The 24,073-nt window shown below is 39.3% G+C and overlaps 1 protein-coding gene across 1 annotated transcript in view; it reads right to left on the minus strand.

Moving 5' to 3' along the window:
- LOC126195155 (mediator of RNA polymerase II transcription subunit 17) overlaps nt 1-24,073 on the minus strand; it is a 99,333-nt gene that overhangs the window by 61,352 nt on the left and 13,908 nt on the right. Inside the window, exons 3-8 of the mRNA XM_049933662.1 lie at nt 19,597-19,732; nt 19,324-19,504; nt 14,103-14,288; nt 12,926-13,131; nt 6,435-6,697; nt 889-1,198 (exon numbers count right to left, since the gene is read on the minus strand). Coding sequence (XP_049789619.1) covers nt 889-1,198; nt 6,435-6,697; nt 12,926-13,131; nt 14,103-14,288; nt 19,324-19,504; nt 19,597-19,732 — 1,282 coding nt within the window. The remainder of the gene's footprint in view (nt 1-888; nt 1,199-6,434; nt 6,698-12,925; nt 13,132-14,102; nt 14,289-19,323; nt 19,505-19,596; nt 19,733-24,073) is intronic.

Genomic DNA, 24,073 nt, shown 5'->3' on the forward strand with positions numbered 1-24,073 from the left:
CAGATAGCTTCATCCTTGTTGATACTGTAATATCTGGACTCTAGTTCTTGCTGCACTGTTTGTTATGAGTCTTTGTATGCTTAGAGAAATTATAATTACGTAAATCTTCTGTTTAATGTGTTAACTTATTTGCTAATCATTTCTGCTCCTCTCCATCTTTCCTACGACAACAGTTCCGCACCACTCTGTAGCCCACCTCTCCTTACCATTGTGTATGAAGTTGTACACAACACAATCAATATGTAAAACTACACAACTCAATGAATCAGTTTTTTTCATTTCGTTGCTCCCATATTTTAGTTTCACTCAAAAGAATGAAAGAATAATTTAACCAATACATACAATTACAACTGAATGAGATGACTTTTTCACCACAACCAGCTGAATTGATTGTTTCATTTGGTTCTTCCCATCACTGATCATAGACAACAACATTATATTTTGCCAGTGCTAGTCAATGTGCTTTTTGTGTTTTGGGAAAACTTCCTCTGTTCTTCATTTCCTAGGAATCATCTTACTTTACTGAATGTCTGAGAATATGCGCTAAATTGCTGCTGTTGTGGAGAAACACCAGTTTTATTTTCTTTTTTATCTCGCATTGTGATTTCGCTATCTGTACAATCTTTTTCTGGAGAAACCAAAATCTAAAAATTCAGGAAAGAATATATATCTCTTTGCTGATCCACGTATGGAAACATTACCTGCATACCTCTTCTAAGAAGTGAAATGTGAGATTAGCTGTGCCAGATGTCTTGAATAACAGACAGTAACTGAACTTGAAACACACATGTTGCTTATTCATGTTTTATGTCACCTTTCCATTATTTTTTTGTTTTCTATCAGTTGGTTTGGAGACAATGTAATTTTTCACTTAGTGACATTGCTTACCTGACAGAAAATAAGGTCACGTAACTCCTGGGGCTCATACGACATGTGCATTACTCGGCCATCACGACAGACACATTTGAGAGACTTCTCTCCCACATGCACAATGAGAGAAGTCCGGCACACTGCGTCATACCCATGAGTCATAATGTTTATTTTTACACATGACTGAGTCGGAGAATTTAAAGCATTCCAGTGTGATATAATGAGTGGATCCTTCACTTCTTTTGCAATAGTGTCCAATACATATTCTGTCCGCAGACGCATGAAGAAGTGTTGAGCTTGCTGAATTATTTGCTCCAAAAGAGTCTGCCTGCAACAAACACGAAGAAAATAGGACACCCAGAGAATGAAATAGCATTTCATTAAACTTTTTAAAAACTTTTGTACATGTTAAAGCTGCACTTGTTCTAGATAACAATTTGTCAAATGTATACAAGAGCATGTAGAACAGGTCTAGCAGCATAATGGCATATTATAATTGAGAGAAATGGGTAAATTGTAAAAAACTGAGTACAAGACTAAGTGAAATGTTATTTCTACATGTTTCTTATAGTTTTGCCTTGTTTCCAATCTTTCTCTTATTACAGGCTGCACTCACCAATGACTTCTGATTATAATTGCGATCAGGTCAATCAAACCCTGTAAGGTGACTAATAACTGTGTCACCCTCTTATTGAGGTGCCACTGGATATCAGTATGGAGGGGCATGCTGTCAGCACACTACTCTCCTATCTGTCAGTGTCAGTTTTCAGCATGGAAGTTCTCCAAAACGTAACTCCCTATTTGTCCATATGAGACTGAATGCTCTCCATATTAACCCCATCCAATGAGGAACAATACTTAGAAGCACCAGGAACTGAATCCAGGTGTTCCATATAGCAGTCAGCCACAGTGAGTCGTCAGCTATGAAAGCTGGATTTCTTAAAAATTTCTTACTCCTTTCATCTTATAGTCTCAATATTGCTAAATCTTTCCAAGAGATTCTAACAATTGTGACATCGTTCTGAATACCAAACATCTATGTGAATCCTTGAAACACACTTATAAGTTAGTTAGTAATGTGTTCCATTGATCAATAGCACAGAAAACTGTTATGATGTGGAACGTGTCCAATGCACAAGAAATGCGCACAGGAAACAAGTCTTTTTTTTTCTTTTTTTTTGTTTACATTATAGTGTTATACCTAAATATTTCTATTATCTATCCCATTCCCTTTAACGGCACAACATGCACATATTATATTTCCAGATTTATTTACTCATACTCAGGAATTCATCTATGGTATAGAAGGAGTTGTCAAGGAGGTATGATTTCAATTTGTTTTTTAAACTATTACTGCTGTCTGTCAGACATTTTATTTCATCTGGTAATTTATCAAAAACTTTTATAGCAGCTTATTTTACCCCTTTCTGTGCCAAAGACAGGTTAAGTAAAGGATAGTGTAGGTCTCTCTTTTTTCTGGTATTGTAATCATGAAAGTCGCTGTTGATTTAAATTGGTCCATGTTGTTGAGAAAAAAATTCATTACTGAGTAAATGTACTGTGAAGCAGTTGTAAGAATTCCTAACCTTTTAAACAGATGCCTACAAGATGTGCGACTATGAACTCCACACATTATTATAACTAGTTTCTTTTGAGCTGTGAATACCTTTTGCCTAAGTGTTGAGTTGCACCAGAATATCATTCCGTATGACATTGGAGAGTGGAAGTATGCAAAGTATGTTAGCTTACTAATTTCTACATCCTCAAAATTGGCAATTATTCCTATTGCAAAAGTTGCTGAACCTAGTCGCTTTAGGAGATCCAAAATATGAATTTTCCAATTAAGATTCTCAGCTATATGTACACCCAAAAACTTAGTATGCTCTACCCTGGCTACTGACTTCTTTTGATGTGTTATGTTTATTGCAGAAATTATACTTTTTGCAGTAGAAAATTGGATGTACTGAGTTTTTTCAAAGTTCAGAGCAAGCCCTTTCCCAGAAAGCCAATTAATAACTTTTCCAAATACCTTATTTGTATCATTTTCTATCGAACTTTCTTTACTGGATTAATAATTATGCTTGTATCATCAGCAAACAGTGTCAGTTCAGCATCTTGTTTCACATAAGAAGGAATATCATTCACATATATCAAGAACAGGAGGGGATCCATGATCGAAACTTGTGGAACACCTAAAGTAATTTCACCCCAGTTAGATGAAGTGGCAAACTCCTTTGAATCACTTGAAACATATAAAGAGACTTTTTGCTTCCTGTTCTGTAGAATAACTTAAACCACTCATATGCTGTTCTATTTATACCATAGAATTGTAATTTCTCTAACATAATGTCATGGTTCACACAATCAAATGCTTTGGATAAGTCACAGAATATTCGTACTGGTGACATTTTACTGTTTAAAGACTCTATTACGTGGACAGTGAAATTGTATATTGCTGTCTCAGTGGAACAGCATTTCTGAAATCTGATTTGTGATTTACTAAGTATCCCATTACTGTTGAGATGGCTAGCATAGGGAATCACAGATAACATTCTAAAATGCATGAGTGAATTCATCTTTCCAATGTGTCTGTAATTTAATTCTGGTAAAGTATCATAACAAATCTTGATCTACACATACTTCATTAAGAATAAATTTGAAAAATCTTTGTCACAGAATTTCTCATGAATATGGAAAACGATGTTCCTCAAGTCTGTAGCTTGGCAATAAACGTAGGAAATTCTGACAATATGTTCACAGGGATTTTAAACTCATTCAGTTTTTATAATGTAGGATCATTTAACAATAACAATAACAATAACACACACACACACACTTATTTTAGTCAGTTGAATGCCACGACTTCAGTTTGGCAGGTATGATGGGGTGAAAGGTTGTGTCCACTGGACTGGGCGAGGGGAGAAAAGAGCTGGTGAGTGAGATGGTGTGTTGGAGAATGATGATTAACAGATCAGAGGAAGGCAGCAGGCATACAAGATAGGAATGTGGGAGGGAGAAGCAGCAGATGGCTGGGATAGGAAAGCAACACATGGACTCCAGAACTGTTGAGTTCATGCAGCGCACAATGGTGATGGCATGGGGATGTAGACTGGGAGTGGGTGACAAAACAGAGATAGGGAAGAGTGTGTGGAAGCAGGCAGTTAGTGAAGGTTACGGGAACAAAGGATCCGTCACAAGGAAAGTTCCCATCTATGTAGTCCAGAAAAATTGGTGCCAGGGGGGGTAACACTCTCTGAAATATACTCATGTTCAGAAAAAACAGAACACCTTGAATGACTAGAGATAGGACTTTCATATTCACAGGACATGTACATCAGTTCCACAGAAATTATTAGCATTTCATGCACCTCAGTTCATCATGTGTCCTGTTGCCTAGTTGGCACAGGGTCCACCAGGGGCTCTGATAACTTGTTCCATGTATGATGGCATTGCTGCGTATAAGGTGCAAATGGCATCCTGAGGTATAGCCATCCATACCACATTCGGATGGTTCCAAAGTTCATTTGTGATGGCTGCCACTGGGTTGCAGCACTGCACCTGCCGTTTCACTATGTCCCACACATTTTCGACTGGCAACAAGTCAGGTGATCTGGCAGGCCAGGGCAAAAGGCAGACATCTTGTGACACCATGAAGGCATGTGTTCATGCAGCAACATGTGGTCGTGCATTGTCTTGCTGAAAAATTGCATCTGGGGTGTTGCGCAGAAAGGGTATGGCTAGGCTACGGGGTTGCAGGAAGTCATTCACGTAGGTCGCACTGATCACAGTGCCCTGGACATACACCAACTGTGATTTGAGGTTGTACCCAATACAACCCCACACCATAAGGCCTTGAGATGGCACGATATCTCTTGTGTGGATGCAGTTACAGTGATGCTACTCCCACTGCCTGCATCAAACGAAAATGCCGCCATCATTTCCAAACAAACATAACCTGGATTCGTCCAAAAACACTATCTGATGCCATTTCTGTCCACAGCGATGTTCGGCACACCATTGCCATCTAGCATGTTTCTACACATTCATCAACAGTAGATGGGAAAGTGGATGAATTGCACATAACCCTGCCATAATAAACGGCAATGGACTGTCACCTCGATAGTGTACAATGTGTTACATTGCTCCACTGTTGCACCAGAACCAAGGATGGTTCAGATTTGTCCTGCAATGCCATTCAGATGAGGTGTCAGTCTTGTCATGGGGAGGAGGGGGAAGGGGAAGGGGAGGGGGGGAGAGGGGTGGTATGGGTCGTGCAACCTAACCCATCTCATTTTGTCTTACAGCCTTCTATGAACCATTCTGCACACACCCTTTGCACTGCCGAACACGTAGTCCCACACAAGAGGCCATTTCCCGGATGCATTCATCACATTCTCTCACACACTCTCTTTCTAACTCACTGATTTGATGGTACGGTTCACGCATACATTTGTGAGGCATCCTGCATGTCTGCTCAAGTCAAACTGATCCATTACCTTCGGTTTATAGTGCCAACGAAAGCGACAAGCACATTTTAGCAGCAGGTGGTGTTGACCTTAAACCCATGGGCCGATGTGGTTCAAATGCTAATCATTTGTGCAGAACATACTAAAGTACATGTCTTGTGAATATGAATGTCCTATCTCCAGTTGTTCAAAGCATTCTATTTTTTTTAATATTTTAAAATTTGTGATTTACAAAGCTCAATAAAATGAAGTTCCAGTGCTAAGAATTCCCTGAAATTTCCCTGATTTTTCTGGGTAATATGTAATTCCCTAAGAAGTCCACATTTTCCAGAAGAATCAGCACCATGTAGAGCTGAAATCAGTGGTAATCCTGAAATCGGAGTCAGCTTTGCAATCTTGTTAATCACTCTCAAATGTGCAGCAGAATCAAGATTAGTTAGCAATATTTTTCACACGAAGATTTTCCTCCTCCTCTATAGAATTATTAAGCACTACTACTTTCAAAGATAATCAGTTACCAAGACAGCACTGAGTGGTATGTCTGTAACAGAAAAATATCAGTTATGAGAAGATAGTATTTTCCTCTACTTCCACTTCAAAAACACAGTACACAAACAATGAAAGTTTGAAATGTAGATACAGATAGTTCACAGCAGAGCATAGGCAGTAATACACAGCAGAGCATAGGCAGTAATAGAAGATTATCCAGTAACATAAACTGTTGGCAGGGTCTTCAGAGACACAATGACAATCATTAATGAAAAGCAAAAAAAAAATTGAGATTGCTATCTTTGTGTGTTATAAAATAGAAAGAGACATTATATAAAGTGTAAGTACAGATCTGTAGGAATGGTAAGGGGGAACATCATGATGACAATGCATATCAGTCAAATCCCATGCAGTGTTTACAAAGGGCCACTTCATCCAAGCATTGCAGATTTTCCAAAATTAAGGCATGGAAAACAAACTCAATGCAATATTGAAAGTAAAGCAATTTCAGATCACAGAGGGGATTCAGAATACATTGACTCCTCTCACCACTAATATATTTTCTGTCTAGCTACTTCTTCTCACTTTCAAATCTTGAATCATACTTACGATTTTGCCATCTCCTGCAGCTCATGACGATCTGCAGCAGTAGGACCAGCAAGAGCTCTCCGTTTGCTGGGTCCGAGAGGGCCAGATGCTGGATGTGGAAATGGATGGTGGGTGTTACGATGGTGAACTTCACGTAACAACTGATGTAAGGAATGCTCCAACACATGATCATGTTCTGACTTTTGTGGTGGAGCAGCAGCAGGTTTTTTGTCTGTTCCTGTGTTATGGCACAGGCCAATAATCAGTTGAATGCCTGGTAGCACCTGAAATGATTTAAGTCTCACTTCCACATTCAAACAGAAGTTCAATGACTAATTACTTACACTGTCCAGAACTGCTGTTAGTTGGCATGTGTTCATAGATACTGACCTCACTCTCCTTCTCTCTCTCTCTCTCTCTCTCTCTCTCTCTCTCTCACACACACACACACACACACACACACACACACACACACACTTTTTTACAAACTGCAACATTCAGAAAGAATTGATCAAATGAATCGAAATTACCAATATATGTACATCAGGGTACAAGAAATATTTGATTAAGACTTCACATGGATAGCAAAATGGCATAGAGGTATATTCAGAAAGCAAGTGTACTAGATTTTTATACATCTTTTTTTTTAAAGTGTCTTTGAAAAAGAATTCAGGGTGCAGACGTGGACAACGAAAAAAAATTTCTGGATTTTTCCCGGTTAAAAATACACTTTCTCCCAGAGGAAAATACATTTTTTCCATGTTAAGTAACAGTATACTTTTCCTCGAAACTGTAAAACTTATCAGTCCTTTAAATGGTTGTTGTTTTATACGCCAGCGGGAATTTCCCGGCACTTTAGAAAATGAAACTCAGGAGAAAAAACAGGTTTTTGAAAGATGTCTGATGTGCAGCAACATGTTCACAGCATATTTTCGTATTACGAAAGTATAAATTCAAATTCCACCAAACACCGCATGTTACTGTCCGAAGGATTGAAATCGAGATTGTGATGTGCTTTTGTAAGCCAGTTGTAGCTCATGTCAAGCGACCTCGCCAGCCGATGACAGCGGATATTCAGATCATAGGACACGTGATGTAGTCAGCCAATAGCAAGATCACTCTTAAGCAGCGCGAACACACAAATAGGAAAAGGTAATGGTTTAAATTAATATACATATATACATAGTGTTGCTACAAGAAAAGAAATGATTTTACGTTTAATATTGGTCAATAAGATTAATAAGCTGCAAGAGAAGCTAAGCTTTAACACATAATGGTCATTTTTGCGCGTGTTACACTTTAAAGATACATCACAAAACTGTGCCAGTAAATTTTTTAACAACAACATAAATGTCTGATCTTCTGGGCTTGAAAATATTCTAAATGGTTGCCCTCAAAGACTTGATTTTTGAATGAGAGACAAATGCTCTGTGATTTAAGAAATTCATCGGACATTCGCGCGCACAGAGTTCATCTTGCGTAAAAGGAAATTTACTTTGGAAGTAACGTTTTCCAAACAACCACTCGCAATATTTTCCCGTGACCTGTTCGAAATAGAATCGTTTCAGCAGTTGCCAGAGCACGCCAAATAACAGGTGTCGCAGCACTTGCGCAGCTACAATGATGCCGAAAGCCCGTACATTCGTACATGTAAAACATTAAAAGATCTTACATTATGTCATAAAAAAAAAAAACATTAGAGGACACTCCAAGAGCATGGGAATTTTGTGAACTATACTAAAATGCAACATTCGGCTTAAAGTGCACATTCAAATGTCCAGATTCTCCCGTAATTTGTGTGAGTCCCAGTTTCCTCTCCTTCCTCGTTCTAACAAACAATCTTATCACTAATTCTGTAACTATTCCTGCCAGTGTCGAAACTTATTCTCTGGTTAATTTCGTCACCGGTTTAGTTATCCGGTTAGGCATTATTACGTGTTCGTACAACGCATTTTCCACACTACTCCCAGAAGAGAACTTTAGCGGCTCCTAGCCGGGGACTGTATAACTGGCCCTTAGCAGTGTAGTTGTCTGGCCAAAAATTTTCTGTCAAAATTTCATTTTCTTGGACACACAGAGGAGACAATACGCAATCTTTGTTGCCTGTTATTCCTGTTAGTCGTTTCTTTCCACTCTGGTAGTCTGAATCTATGGAATTCGCTAATAGTGATAACAATGCTGATCATTTGCAAACCACATAAACAGCGACTGGCATTCATACATTCGGCTTTATTCCGCTCAGCTCGTATAGACCCGTCCCCATTTGTCTACAGGAAAGTTTATTTCTAGATGCGACGGGGATTCCCCTGGCAGAGACATCACGTACACTATGCACTCATCTGCTGAAAATTTAATTCCACTCACATGTGCCTTCAGGGAGATGAGAAGGTCAGGGGAATGAGGTGGCGGTGGTTGATGGGTTTCAAAACATCCCAACCAAATGAGTCCAAGAGCACCTTGGTGGCTAAGACTGTGAGGATGGGCATTGTGCAACAAGCACACTATCGTCAGCATTCTCTTTTAATGCTCCTTTTGAGATTTTGTAGGCTCCCACAATATCTTTGTACATTGGTGCTCTCCTTCTGAGGCAGAAATTTGACCAAAATGATGGCTTTTCAGAGCCAGAACGCTGAGGCCATGGTCTTTTTTTTTCCAAAATTGTTGTTTTTAATTTGGAGAATTGCTGTGACACCAATGTGATGCCTGTGTTTTTGTCTCAGGTATATAATGAGCCACCCACATTTCATCTCCAGTCAAATTGAGCTCAGAAAATCGTCACCTTCCATTTCAAGTTGTTCAAGAGACTTGCGGGTGCTACTGACCCTGAGTTTTCTTGTGCTGCTGCTGACAGCTGTTTTGAGACCCATCTTGCGCACAGTTTCTGGTATCCCAGAATTTCTGTGAACGTCTCATTTAAATGAGTTCTGAAGAGTTGTGGAAACATCACAGAATTTTCATTCTCTGTCAATCGGCGGTCTTCATGAACAGTCAAAATGGAAGGTCTTCCATTCCTCTGTTTGTCATGAATATTTGTTCTGCCTCCACTAAACTCCCTACATCACTTAAACACACGTTCTGTTCATAACACCTTTGCCATAAACTGTTTTGATTTGCAAAAAAATTTAGACAGATCTTATTCCTTCCAAGAATAGGAAGCAGATCACAGCACGCGGCTCAGACTTGGTGGGATTTCTTACCAACATCTTTCACAAAACTGGTCACAACAACATGAGTTTACATACTAATGTGTTCCTGCAATGCTTGCTGTGGTCGGGGGATACCCCTGTACTGCTTAGTGTTGCCAACCCTCAAAAAACAGAAAAACAGCCTATTATAGTCACAGTACACTAACTTTCTGAACATGACTCATACATATAGGCCCAGTACTTCCTTTTTGTGCACCTGGAAAGATCAATGTTCCATTAAGTTCTCAGTGATTGCATAGAATTGGAGTAGTCAACATCAGATATTCAGCTCTGGGGTCAAAAATGGGAAGCACGAATGGATGAAATTCAATGGCACTGCAAAACACACTTTAGGCAGCGATGGGAAAGATCCATCCATGGTTCAATAGTAGTGTCAGAAAGTTGCAGTAAAAGCAAAGAGAGCTTCATCACAGATTTAAATGAAGTAAAAGCCTTCTTGACAAACAAAAGTTGAATTGTGTAAAAATGAGCACAAAAAGGCCAATACAATTAATGTTCAACAATTTCATAAGTAAAACATTTAAAACTCTGCTTAATGAACACACTTATATGCAACAAGCACATATCTTTCAGCACATAACCATAAAACCATGGACACAGTAATGCCGAGATTCTGCATAGAGCCAACAAGGGACAGTATCTGGATGTGCTAAATGAATTTAAAATATATATATATGCTACTAACAGAAGGGAACCTTACAAGATTCCTATCACAATGAATGTAATGTAATTACCATGAAAATATTTATCATGTAGAATAACCATTGATAGATGGTGGTCCGTGCAGACAGTTGACACATGCTTCAATCCTGTAATCCGCCTGGCCTCAATCTCTGCTGGCAATTTTTTGTCAATTTTTCAATAATTAGTCACCTTATAGATTTGCAACAGCTAACAAAAATTAAATTTTGGAACTAAATATGGGTTTCTTGTCATCATATTTCAAATTACTAACTACTACTACCACCAACAACGTCTTTTCTACTCTCTGCATCCCATGTAATACATTCGGACTATACAATGTTACTTTCTAATGAAAGAAAATGCTAGAATAATTAATAGTTTTAAAACATCCTACTTTTGGTAAATTTGTTGGACAGCTGCAAGGAGGATGGGCTCATGTTAGTTTTTAGAGCAAAATATTGAAGATACAAAATGAAAATAAAAAAAACAATACAAATACAGTTATTTGGACAAGCAGATACCTTATCAATGAAAGGGAAGATGACACTGATCAGCCACGCACTGGTAGGAATATGTGAGTTCAGACTCTCTATCTTCTCTGGTCCTCACTTTCTTTACAGTTTTTTTTTTTTTTTTTTTTTTTTTTTTTTTTTTTTTTTTGTTGTAGCCATGATAATGACATATGTATAAACAGTGGCCGCTGCTGTGTAAGAGCACAAAAGGACATGAACAAACTAACATTTGACACCTTGCTGATTTATTCATTATTTTTCTTTGAATCCTGTTAAACATAATGGATGCTGCAATCTGAAAGATACGGCACTTAAATCTATTGCGCTACTGCTCCCCTAGATTCTGTAAAACTTGGCATCAGTGCCGCGAGCACACCTTCAGCTGTACACACTTTAAGGAGCTTTTGTGCATCCACAACTTGTGACATAATTCCCTTATGGGTCAAATACATACGGATTTGATAAAGAATGTGCATGGTTCACAATGTGCACAGTTGGCCCTTGAAGTTTACGTCAGTGCCACCAGGTGGTATGACACTGTGGCAGACTTTTTCCCCATTCACTCAGTGTAAATCCTGCTAGATGATAGCACATTCCTCAGAAATACTAATTCACTCACTATATACTACAGCAAAATTAGATCAGACATCAGTATATGTTAAAGTTGTACTGACAGTAAGCCTATTTTCTGGGTTTCTGAATGAGTTATAGTGTATTAAGTTATGAATTTTATCATACAGTAATCCATTTGAGGCACTGAGAATCATAAGGGCCTAAAGCACATAACTGTTGATTGTGAGATGGTAGCATTTATTCATGCTTCTGAAATCTATAGATCTTATGGTGAGTCAGGTTTATCTCTACTGTAGGCCCACATTGTGTATATGAAAATTCATGAAAAGCTGTATCAATGGTTTCTCTGATATTCATTTACATCTAGGATCAACGGAGGTGTGCTTCAAGCCCTTATGGATCTCAGTGCCTCATTTGTATTCTAGTCAAGTGACCATGTTGGCAAACATTACTGCTTGAGTTTAATCATTTCCACAAACGGCACTTTGTGTTTGGAGTTGGTTGTTTATTGTGCAGGAACCAGCTTTCGAGTGCAGCGTAAACATGAACTATGTTGAATCTATTTTAAATGCTAACAAAAATGCAAAGCCGTGAGGATGGGTTGTGGATTGTGCTTGGATATCTCAGTTGGTACAGCACTTGTCCGTGAAAGGCAGAGGTCCCGAGTTCAAGTCTTGGTCCGGCATGCAGCTTTAATCTGCCAGGAAGATTCAGATCAGCACACACCCCACTGCAGAGTGAAAATCTCATTCCGGGAACAGAAAAATAAATTACCAGGAAAAGTTAGCCATATAGGAACTACGGCCTTCAACAACAGATCCTTTGATTGGGAGAGTGACGAAATCAAACAAGCGTTTCTACAGACAAACATTTAAGAAGGAAGTGTACATTTCGCAGAAGTTGTTTTGTGGGAGCAGCATAAGATTATCCAAGTTTCATCCCAGGAGTAAATTCGTGAACTAATACATCTGTTAGAGATCTTATACATTTATTATTGTAGACAGTGGCTCTAGTTGTATAAAGTTGTTGATAAGCATAACTGTAATACAGTAGACACTATTTATTTCACACTCTCACATGTATCTGAATCTAAATATTTGTGAAGATGGTTGGTTGGTTTTTGGAGGAGGAGACCAGACAGCGAGGTCATCGGTCTCATAGGATTAGCGAAGGACGGGAAAGGAAGTCGGCCGTGCCCTTTCAAAGGAACCATCCCGGCATTTGCCTGGAGTGATTTAGGGAAATCACGGAAAACCTAAATCTGGATGGCCGAACGCGGGATTGAACCGTCGTCCTCCCGAATGCGAGTCCAGTGTGCTAGCCACTGCGCCACCTCGCTCGGTATTTGTGAAGACCCACAATGTATTCTCACAAGCCACCACAGTGTATATAGGTACATAAAGTATCTTGTTTAGAAAGATGAATATCATTGATTTAACACAAAACAGAAAATTACATAACCCAAATTTACTACTTAGAAAAAAAAATAGAAAAAGCTATCATGTTGTAAAAGTGTTGTATACAGCAGGGCACTTACGTTAGCCATAATTTGGTTTCCAACAACCATATGTGGGATAGGAGCTTGAAGCTGCACAGCTTCCTTTGCTAGCTGATTAAAGAGCTCTTTGCAAAACAAGACATTCTGTGCTGCTTCTAGCTTTTGTTGCCAGTGGACATCAGCATTTGTACTTGTGGGTCCTGACCCAAGTAGGTTAATTGTAGCACTGCACAAATCTTCTTGATCTGAAAGCCATGCAACAATGCAAAGAGCATAACAGAGAGAAAAGCCATTGCAATGTGGAAAAAAGGACATTTTTTTGAAGTGTGGCATAACAGAATGGTTTAAATTTACGAAACATTATACTATTACATTTTATTACATTATAACAGTACTAACATAAACTTTGCTACAACTTAAGACATTCAATAAGTTCAACAGAGTAGATGGTACTAGATAGAAGAACATTTCTTAATTCAGTCTATAATTCCAATATATTACTTACAAGACATTTAATATACTCAGATGGGTTGTTGAATACATGAGTGCCAATGTGTATAACTCATTTCTGTACTAATGTTAAATCTTTGTATGGGTTGGTTTTAGTCCTATTTTATAATCACGCTATATTTTATTTATTGAGAAAAAAGGTGGCAGCTACATTTTGAAGCTGAACTATTCTCTCACGTAAGCTGCATATACAGGATTACTAACGTAACCTGCGCAGGTGGCATACAACGGGGCCTAAAAGAATGTACACAACTGTTTACTTGCAGGCAGTTGTATAGAAGAACCTACTTTTATGCCATATTCCTCCTGTGATGTAATAGGAAGTTTCTCACTAAATGGTGCACTCATTTTTTGTCTGAGAGAAGAGTCATACAATGGGAAGATCATCATCAACAGTGCCACAACTCTCTACCCATGAAGCACTGTCGAGAGATTTGGAATTTATACAAGGAAAATGGCGATCAGCAACTTTATGTCACCAACATGGCCTTTCTGGTGGCCTAACAACACTGGTGAGGAAAATTTCTTCCTTCCTTAGGCTTTAAAGTAGCCTGTGGCTAACGACAGGACATTAGCATGTAACGGCTACATCTGCTAAAGTGGTGACTAAATTGTGAGTGATAAAATATGAAATATAGAACAACATCTGAAAACCACCAAAATATAAAAGGTTGCATGGATATCAGAGAGACAAGAAATAAATTACCTTTCTGACACAGTACTTCAATATATGCGACACCCTGAAGCTCACTAGGCACTGTGACACGCAGTGCTGAACTTGGCTTTGGTAAGGGTCCTGTTCCTGGGGATGATGGAGGACTTGTTCCTTGCTGTGGTTCTTCTTCTGCTTTTGTTACTTCAAACATCCCCGTTTGTGCATATTTGGAACCAGCTTAAAATTTTTGGACATAAATATCTACATTATTACAGTTATACAATATTTGCAATATAAGTTATACGGTAAAGCTCATCACATTCAAAATTAAAAGGGGATGTATTAGCTGCAAAGATGCAGATAATTTCTTAATGATCTGTGAGGACTAACTTTGGAAGCATTACACATCTAATAGAAACAGAAACAAAAACATAGCTGCACAAAGTGATTCACAATAAGTCTTATTTCTACAATAAAAATAGTATCAACATCAATGAGCTACATAGAAGCACCAAAATATAAAATCATAATATTGTGGCAGCGAAGTACCTCTGTGAAATTATAATGTAAGGAACACAGTTTAAAGAGTACTGAATTAGAAAATATCACTGATTCATGTACTTGAAAATCAAGAAGCATAATTACACAAAACATTGTTCATTTTTATGTGTTACTTCACAAAAGTATACTTGTTTCTCACTATGAATATCTCACATGAAAGCAGGCATGAGGATACATACAAAAAAACACTACCATTTAATTTTCTTACACTGAGGTGAATTAGAGATGCTCATCTGGAAACTGGACAACTACATCAATTCATTAGGATCTGAATGTAAACTTCCCACATATTTAGAAGACTTTATTTCATTCTTCTTTCTATTACATGGATCTGATATCAAAATACTGTTTCATTATACTTTCCATTGTGATAATTATTTTCTATTGTGATAAATATTTTCAAATGGGTCACAGTCTTTTTTCACTAGAGTGAAAACACTTCACAATAAAGACAGTACTATGTTACAATTCAAGGCTATTTTGAGATGATTAATTTTTGGACAACTATTTGCCAAAGATGTTTCACTTTGTTGGACATGAGGACTGTCCAATGGACTACTCAAACTAATAGGAATGTTTGGTTTCTTTTTCAAATTTTGTAGAACCCATGGAAATCCCCACAGATTTAGGACATTAAAAATTGACTCAGGTAGAGCCCTGAATACCTGAGCATGCATTGTAACTCAGCTACAGCTAGAACCCCATAGGAAAACAACAGTTTTGTCTCAGTAGATATCCAATCCTTCAACAAATATCATACATTAAGGTTGACCGTTGCTTTTTCCCCTCAGTGGCTTGTAACATTCTCACAGTCTAAGCAGTTAAGCTATGATACCTGTTTCTCATGTCTCACAAAATTCCTATATTGTGGTAGACTGTGGGTATTAACGCACATCCAGACTTTATTGGTAAGCAATGGCAGTTGCATTCATCTGCCCCAACTCAGGAACCCCTTTGGGTCATAAAAACTGTATTAACATCTGAGTTGGAAAGTGAATGGAAAACAGACATAATTCCACAGAGTTGAACTCGTGCACCCCATTGCAAACTGGTTAATTCTGAGGGAGACTGCCTTGTTCCTCAAGAACCTGGATGATTGTTCCACTCCATTTGGATGTAATGTACTGAAGTGTAGTTGCTGGAAGCAACAATGAAATTAATACTCTCCATCAAGGATCCAGTTACCTGCCCAGGATACAGAGGTGTCATCAAAAATAGAGTAACAATATCACTACAACTTTGTATATCAGAACAACCAGATCAAGTACACACTGAAACATTCTTTCGATCCACTCTTGGAGCTTTTGTGGCAATGCACCATAACCCACACAATCCTAGAATTGTGCAGCATGCGAGTCAAATTAACACACAATCCTGCTTGGTACATTTATTAAAAGACATCTACTGGCAGACCTGGACTAATTCTAAGTACTGCTACACTATCAAAACCAATATTACTAATGGTTTCCAGCCTCAGCTCAACATCTGGGATAGTGTTACCATAGTTACCACTAAGAAACGTCCTGTAACAATCGACCTACTTTCAGAAAGATTATGAAATTCTAACACAGCGAATGAGGTGGTGCAGTAGCTAGCTCACTGGACTTGCATTCAGGAGGACGACAGTTCAATCCCGCGTGTGGCCATCCTGATTTAGGTTTTCCATGATTTCCTTAAATTGCTCCAGGCGAATGCCAAGATGGTTCCTTTGAAAGGGCATGGCCGATTTCCTTCCCCTTCCTTCCCTAATCCGATGAGACTGATGACCTCGCTGTTTGGTCTCCTTCCCCAAACAACCCAACCCCAACTCTAACACTCAACTCAGAAATGAAAATGCTAATGGGCTTCCAGCTGGCCACTAGCACTTCCGTGAATAATCTTCACAAAGATAAAACAAGAGTACATTAGAAAGTCAACTGCTCAAAAGGCACATAAAATCACCTCACTTCAAGTTTCCACAGACACGAGTTTTCAACTGAATTAGACCTCACTATGTCTCAATTATTCATAAAATATCACCTCCAGTTATTTACTGTCACCATGTGGAGCTCAGCAGTCTCTCACTACCAACAGTGAGCACACTCACTAAACTGGAACACTTACTAAGGAAACAAGCAGATTAAGCTAAACTTCACACAGAACACAGTTGTGAACTTTTTCAAAACTGGCAGAAAAACTTTATTAATCGCTGAGGCTCACTCACCCCCCACTTGGTACACTAACACATCACCTCCACCAACAGGTGATGCATGGCCACAACAGCCTAAACATCATCATATGCATCTCAGTGTATTGTAAATTTACATGTTTTGTGAAAAGAAGTTTGTTATTAACTTTTAACTGCAAAAAATATTAAGGATTTTTTGCCTTATTCCACATCCATGAGGACCATTTTACTTGGTATCTGTGCTAACCACAAGAGTTGCCGACACATTCATCAATTTCAAAAGTTCCCAGCTCCTCCACAAAATGGTTTCTACATTCACACTTTTCAGCCAGACAACCTCAGGAGCAGAATGAAGGTGCTTTCCTTTGCCTTTACCTGTTCCCACAAAAAGCACTCCTCAACACCAAAGCGGTCTTTCCAGGCAGGACGTCTCAAAAGTTAATTTCCAACGCATGCTGGCAAACATCTGTTATATGGGAAAGTAACTAGCCATTAAGCCAGCATAGAAGACCATTACCACTTATCATTTAGAAAGATTTTGGAAAGACTGGCTAGCACTTCTAGGCTGAACAAACACCCCTTCCCCCAACACCACAAAGTGTCTCTGATAGCCACAACAGCCAAGAGTACAAGCCCCAAGTGCAGTCAGCATTGATGTATTACAGCATGGAATGCAAGACAAAAAAATACAGCCACCCTCCATATGATGTAGAGCAAATATTTTCATTTAGTCAAATGACTAATATAATAGTTTAACACTTACTACTTTCGAACATTTCATTGATCTGAAAATGTAATCATGCCATACACTCCATTATCAACTGACTTAGTATGAAATCTAAAGTAAACATACAACCTTGTAAAGGGCTTGTAATTATTCAGCAGAAAGAAAGGAAAGAGATTACAGTTTAATGTCTCATCAAGGCTAAGGTCACTCGGGACAGAGTAGAAGCTCAGATTTGGAAAATAAATCAACTGTGACCTTTGCAATGGAATAATCCTGATATCTGCCTTACATGGTTTAGGAAAACCAACATTTTAATTACATTCACAACTAAAATTTCTTTTCATAATTTTGTTTAGTAGAGCTGAGTGGCGCTGTAGACAGAAAACATTTATAGACGGTCTTTCATTACGAGCAATACTTTTTAAAATTGTAATTTCCATTTCTACTGTGTGTGTGTGTGTGTGTGTGTGTGTGTGTGTGTGTGTGTGTGTGTGTGTGTGTGTGTGGAGGGGGGGGGGGGGGTGCCCACATGCTCGAGTGTGCTCCCAGATGTGAAAACATCCAGTACAATTTGCAGTTTCATAATGCAGTGACTCACACTTCCTGGATGTTTAGAAATCATTACAAAATTTTACCGAAGTAGCAGCTCAGTTGTGTGTGCTCATCATTTGTTCATCAGATAATTGAGTTTCATCACCATTTCTCTATTCAGGCTGTACGCTACACTCTTATCAAATTTGAGTGGGACGTCACTCAACATCACCATCATGAAGACAATGTAAAGTGTAACAGCCAGTACTGAGGAAGAGCCGAATGTGTCAGTTTCAAGATGATATTAATGGTTGGGGCTATCTGAGACATAAAAATGGTGAACCTTAATTCTTGTTAAAGAATTTGGGCCTGCAACCGTACAAATTTGCACTGACTGAAAAATTAAGGTGAAACAAGCACAAATTGTGTCACGAGTTCACTGATTGGGCTGTAAACAGTTGGAAGCTGATCCTGATTTCACTGGAAAAATCAGTTTCTCAGACAGGTTCATCTTCATCTCATGGCTTCATCAATAAGAAAAACTGTCATTAGTGGAACGAGAAGACTTCACAAGTGACCTATGAGGTGCCACTGCATTCAGAAAAACTCACCGTATGGTGCAGTTTATGCCATGGCAAGTCACAGGATTTCATTTCTTTCAAGATGAGAGAAGAACTGTTACTGTCAATGGCAATCGCTACAGAGCCAAGTTATATGAATTTCTTTGGCCACAACTTGAGACCATAGATATTGAAAACATGTGGTTCAAGCAGGATGGCCCTATGTGTCACAGGATGGCCCTGTGTGTCACACAGCAGCTGCTGCTGCTATGCTTGATTTGCTGAGGGATAAACTTGGCGACCAGATCATCTCAAGACATCGATATGTGAATTGGTCACCATAGTCACATAATTTAATACTTGTAGTTTTTTTTCTTTGGTGCTACATAGAAGCCCAGATCTATGCTGACACAGCACAAACTTCAGGACATTTGGAGGCAAGCATTAATTGGGCTATTCCTGACAAAATGGTGCTAATGTTGGACACACTAATTAACAACTGCAGCCGTCAAGTGCATCAGTGTGTTCAAAGCTGTAGTGGACATTTGAATGATATTTTGTTCAGAAAACAATGCAGTACCTAAGCTTCAAAATAAAGCACAATTTACTTTGATACAAGAATTTTCCCCCATTAAAATTTTAAAAAGTATCACTCTTAATGATAGACTCTTAGTAATAACACTATTAATAACCATAACCACACTCATTTCATTAAACTAGTAGTACCTGTTCTATAGCTCAAGTCTCCAATTATAGAATTTGATACTTTTTTCAGCCGCCAGTTCTGTCTCAGTCTTAGAAGCTCTATGTGAAAATCAGGAACATTTCTATTTCGCACCAGTTCGCTCTGTGAAGTTCTCAGTCTTTCGGCGCCAGTTAAAAGAACTGATGCTGCTGCTGCTAAGGCCTTCAACAGATCAAGCCCTTTACCTCAGACAAGATCACAAATCAATTATAATAATCATTAATTCTGATAACATGTATACATATATTTTTTACCTTTTTTCTTGCATACACTTGCACCATTGCCTTTGTCTCTATGTTTTCTTGTGGAACTGGGTCAAGAACCATATAACGTTTTTCTTTAGCAATGACCAATACATCATGCAAAACACAGACTTCTGTTAAGGCATTCCTGTTGAAATAATAAACAATCTTGAGAATTAAAAATTTATTTCAAAGTTGCTGCAGAGTTAAATTCATCTAGTATCTTCCTTGCTCCATAAACTTTTCACCACAATTGTCATCCTGAGACCATGGTGATGGTTTGAAAACTCATATCATAGCTCAAAAATTTGTCAGGTGACTGTCAACAGCATCAATATACAGCATGTTCCAAAAGGAATATACCTGTTTTAATACATTGAAGCATTTATTATATTCAACTTACAATTACAAATAGTACATCAAATGAAAGAGTAGCTCAAATAATTTTATTTGTAAACCTGTTACAAGCTCTAAAACCTACAGACTATGGTCTACTTACCAACTTTGCAAACAAAATGTTGGTGCATGACCACCAAGCTTTTCTGGATTGTCGTCTTCAGTCATGACTTGACATTTCATGGAAGTGGAAATGTGAACACACATAATGTGTGTCTGGGGGTCACCAAATCCCCACGAGAAGGCACAGTTGAAACGAGACTTCCCTAAATTAAATGTTCCTTGTGTCGTATTCCAGTGGAAAGTTTAAGAGCAACAACTGTAGCTGGTACTTCATATCTTGATGTGTTAGAACTATGGCTCTTTCTTTATACTGGAAGAAGCTGAACCACAGAAATTTATTTGGCAGCAAGATGGTGTGCCATCTCTGGTGTGACACACTACATGAGTGGTTAAATGACGTTGGTTGCAAGGGGCAGATTACAGAGCTTGTTACGCATGGCCTCCACCATCACCTGATCTGATGCCAAGCGATTTTTACCTTTGTGGTTCATAAAGGGTCACATGTATCTACCTGCACTACAAGCTGGAGTAGCTGACTTCAGAAACAGGACTGAAACAGTTGTTGCAACAATGACCTCAGACACATTGATTAAGGTTTGGGAAGATCTTGCCTATCAGCTCAATGTGTGCTGTGTGACGAATAATGCTCACATTGAATAGTTGTAAGGAAAACTGTGTGAGTTGTTCTTTCATTTAATGTATTTTTATAATAATGTAAGCTGAATGCAATAAATGCTACAAAGCCTTAAAACCAGTATGTTCATTTTTAAACACCCTGTACTTGGAGAAATGCACGGTAAACAAATTGCTGTCATACAATATATTTATTAACAACCAGTTTTGATCATTGATCATCTTCACAGTGCTGGCACAAAAATGGAAACGAAGTGAAAACTGTGAACATCAACACAAATTACATTTTCATGAGAATTATTAGTCAGAAACATTAAGTGTACTTACGAAAAAGATTGTGACAACTTCACATGACACATATGCTATTTAACCAAAAAAGATGTCATGGCAGACTTCCAAACATCAGAAAAAGGTACTTTGCACCATAATACCAGCTTAAGCAAACTGAAAACATTGAAAAATGAAACCATGTGACTGCAATAAGTGCTTAGCAGTTTGTGCCCAATGAAATGGTAGGTGTGCTACCTGATGGCTACATATAACCAAAAAGAAAACTAAGGTGGTAGTGCAGGCAGCAGGTGAGCATGCCAAGTAGATACATATTAAACTCGGACAAGAGACTCTTGAAGAGATGGAAAAATTTAGCTGTACTACGAAGTAGAGTAAATAAAGAAGGAATATGAAAAAGACACATTCTATTAGAGATTGTACAAGGCAACAGGGCTTCCTATGTAAAGAAGTAGATGCTAAGATTCAAACATATAAACTCTAAGACCAGAAAAGTATCATGAAAAGCTATGTTAAAAAAACTCTTCTGTATGGGTGCAAAACATACACAACATGGAAGATAAAAATGAAACTTTTTAAAAGTGGTGTTACAGGAGACATGTGAGAATCGTGTTGATTGATCAAATAAGAAATGAAGATACTGAGGATGAGTCAATGAGGAAAAAATGGCTTAGAAAGAACATAAGGAGACAAGAGAGATAGGCTGGATGAGCACATACAAATTGTTGCTGAAAACTATAGTTGAAGGGACGATAGTACAAACAACTGCAGGGGCAGCCCTAGACACAAGCATATAGCAGACATTCTTGAGGTTGTAGGACACAAAATAAGCAGCAGAAATTGAGATTTGCATCAAGCCACCTTAGGGTTGATGACAAAAACAGCAAAAATTGTATTTCTTGAAGAACAGCCATCATCTACTTGTAACACCAGAGGCCTTATTGCTATGAACATACCTATTTGCAGCAAAAAGGAATCTTCTCTCCTAGATAATCAAATTATTTCTAAAAAGAGTGGGTATAATAAATGTTCTCAATTTTGGTAATATTTGCCAAGGTGGCATGAAGCAACAGCAAGTGGTCAGGATATAGTAAGTACAGTTGCTGCACCACTTCACAACACCTATTCATACAGGATTTGAATGACACTCGTTCCTCTTTCTCCTGCCTCATCAAAACTGGCTCCAACTTATCCATATTTCCCCACAAACTACTTCTAAATCTTGCCCCCCCCCCTTCCCCTCCTCGTAACCACCACCAACAAGTCATCCATCCTTACTTACGGGGTGCATATCCACTCACCCAATTTTGGCCTTCAGCACGAACTCCCATGGACCTTCACGGTCGCAGACATTACTGATCCCATTCTGTGTGCCGACTCCCTTGGTCATTACAGTCTACTGACCGATGTAGCGAAGCATCACTTAGTCAACAGTAACCCCAGTAGATCAACCCATTGCAGCTAGCATCCTGACACCTGTTTCACCATGAAACAGCTGGTGATTTCAGGTCTATATGCTCAGCTCCTTGCAGAATTTCCCTGCCTCATCCAGACACCCATTGACCCCTGGAACGTTCAGCATGACACTCTGCATTACATCACCATCATCCCTGCCTCCCCGGTTTTCTGTCCCCTCCCTCCTCACGAGCACAAAATCGTACAAATGGAGTTCAAAGAGCAGCTCGTCGCCAATGTACTTCATCCTTCCAGAAGCCCCTGGCTCTCAGGTCTTCACCCCCCCCTCCCTCAAGAACAACAGTTCCTGGTGCCCTGACAGCGATTACCATAAACTCAAAGCCCCCACCATCCTTGACCATTATACTGTCCCACTCCTCCACACCTACAACAACGCCATCTCGGGAGCTAGTATCTTCAGTAAAGTACATTGCAATGAAGCCTACACACAAATCCCACTCCCCATCCCCTCCGCACCCCAGAGGACATTGAGAAAACAGCCACAATCACACCTTTCAACCTGCTTGAGAGAGCATTCATAACATTCAGCCTCTTTAATACCACAAAAACATGGCAATGATTTTTGGACAACATCCTCCAGGGCACACTGCGTTGTTTTGCCTACCTAGATGATACATTCATCTACCCCAGGGACCCTACCGAACACTGCCAACACCGACCCAAAATTTTTTCCCACCTACAGAAAGCTGGAATGATCCCCAACACAGCTAAATGCATTTTCGGGGCAAGCGATGTTAAGGCCTCCAGCATATCGTCAGCATGGTAAATTCTTCCGTCGCCATTTTAAGGATGCTGCTGCCACCCCAGAGCGGTAGAAACAAAAGCAACAAACTGGTCCCTCGGATCCAGGCCAGGATCAAGAGCTTTGAGAAAACAAAATGAGACCTCGCCAATGTGGTCCTTTTAGTCCACCCCTTCCCTAGTGCCCTCTTCACAATAATAGCGGATGTGAGCCAGATGGCTGTTGGAGCCAACCTACAACAATGTGTGAACAACATCTGGCATCCAAGCTCACTGATACACAATGGTACTGGGGCGGATATGACCTTTAGCTGCTGCTCACAGTCCATGAAGCCATCCGCTATTTCCAATCTCTATAGATCACCACCCCCTTGCCTCTAGTTTTTGCAGGAAAGACATGGACTAGATCTCACTGCGACAGTTTAGGCTGCAGGAGTACATCGCACAATTCACTACTAATTTCTGGCATGTTGCCGGCATCAGCATCATTGTGGCAAACTTTACACAACAATGCCCTTGCCACTGCTCAGGAGGATGATCTGGACCTAGCCCACATCCTTCCGAATGCTGACTCTGGCCTCAACCTCCAGGTAAGATCCATACCCGCTCTGCCCATAAGATCTGGTGTGATGGCTTTGTGGATCCTCCACAACCTGATGGTTCCAATGATTGCCCACTACCCTTTCTCCCTCCTACCTTCTGAAAACTGGCATTTGACCATGTCCATGACCTCACACAACACAGGCATCCACACTTCTGTCACCCTCATGCAGCAATGCTTTGTCTGGCCGGGCATTCAATGTGACTGCAGCAACTGGGTCCGGACCTGTGTTCCATACCAGCGCGCCATGGTTGGACAGCACGCTCACTCCCATGTGGCCATCCATCCCCT

This window comes from Schistocerca nitens, chromosome 7 (assembly GCF_023898315.1).
Source record: "Schistocerca nitens isolate TAMUIC-IGC-003100 chromosome 7, iqSchNite1.1, whole genome shotgun sequence".
In the NCBI taxonomy this organism is placed as follows: Eukaryota; Metazoa; Arthropoda; class Insecta; order Orthoptera; family Acrididae; genus Schistocerca; species Schistocerca nitens.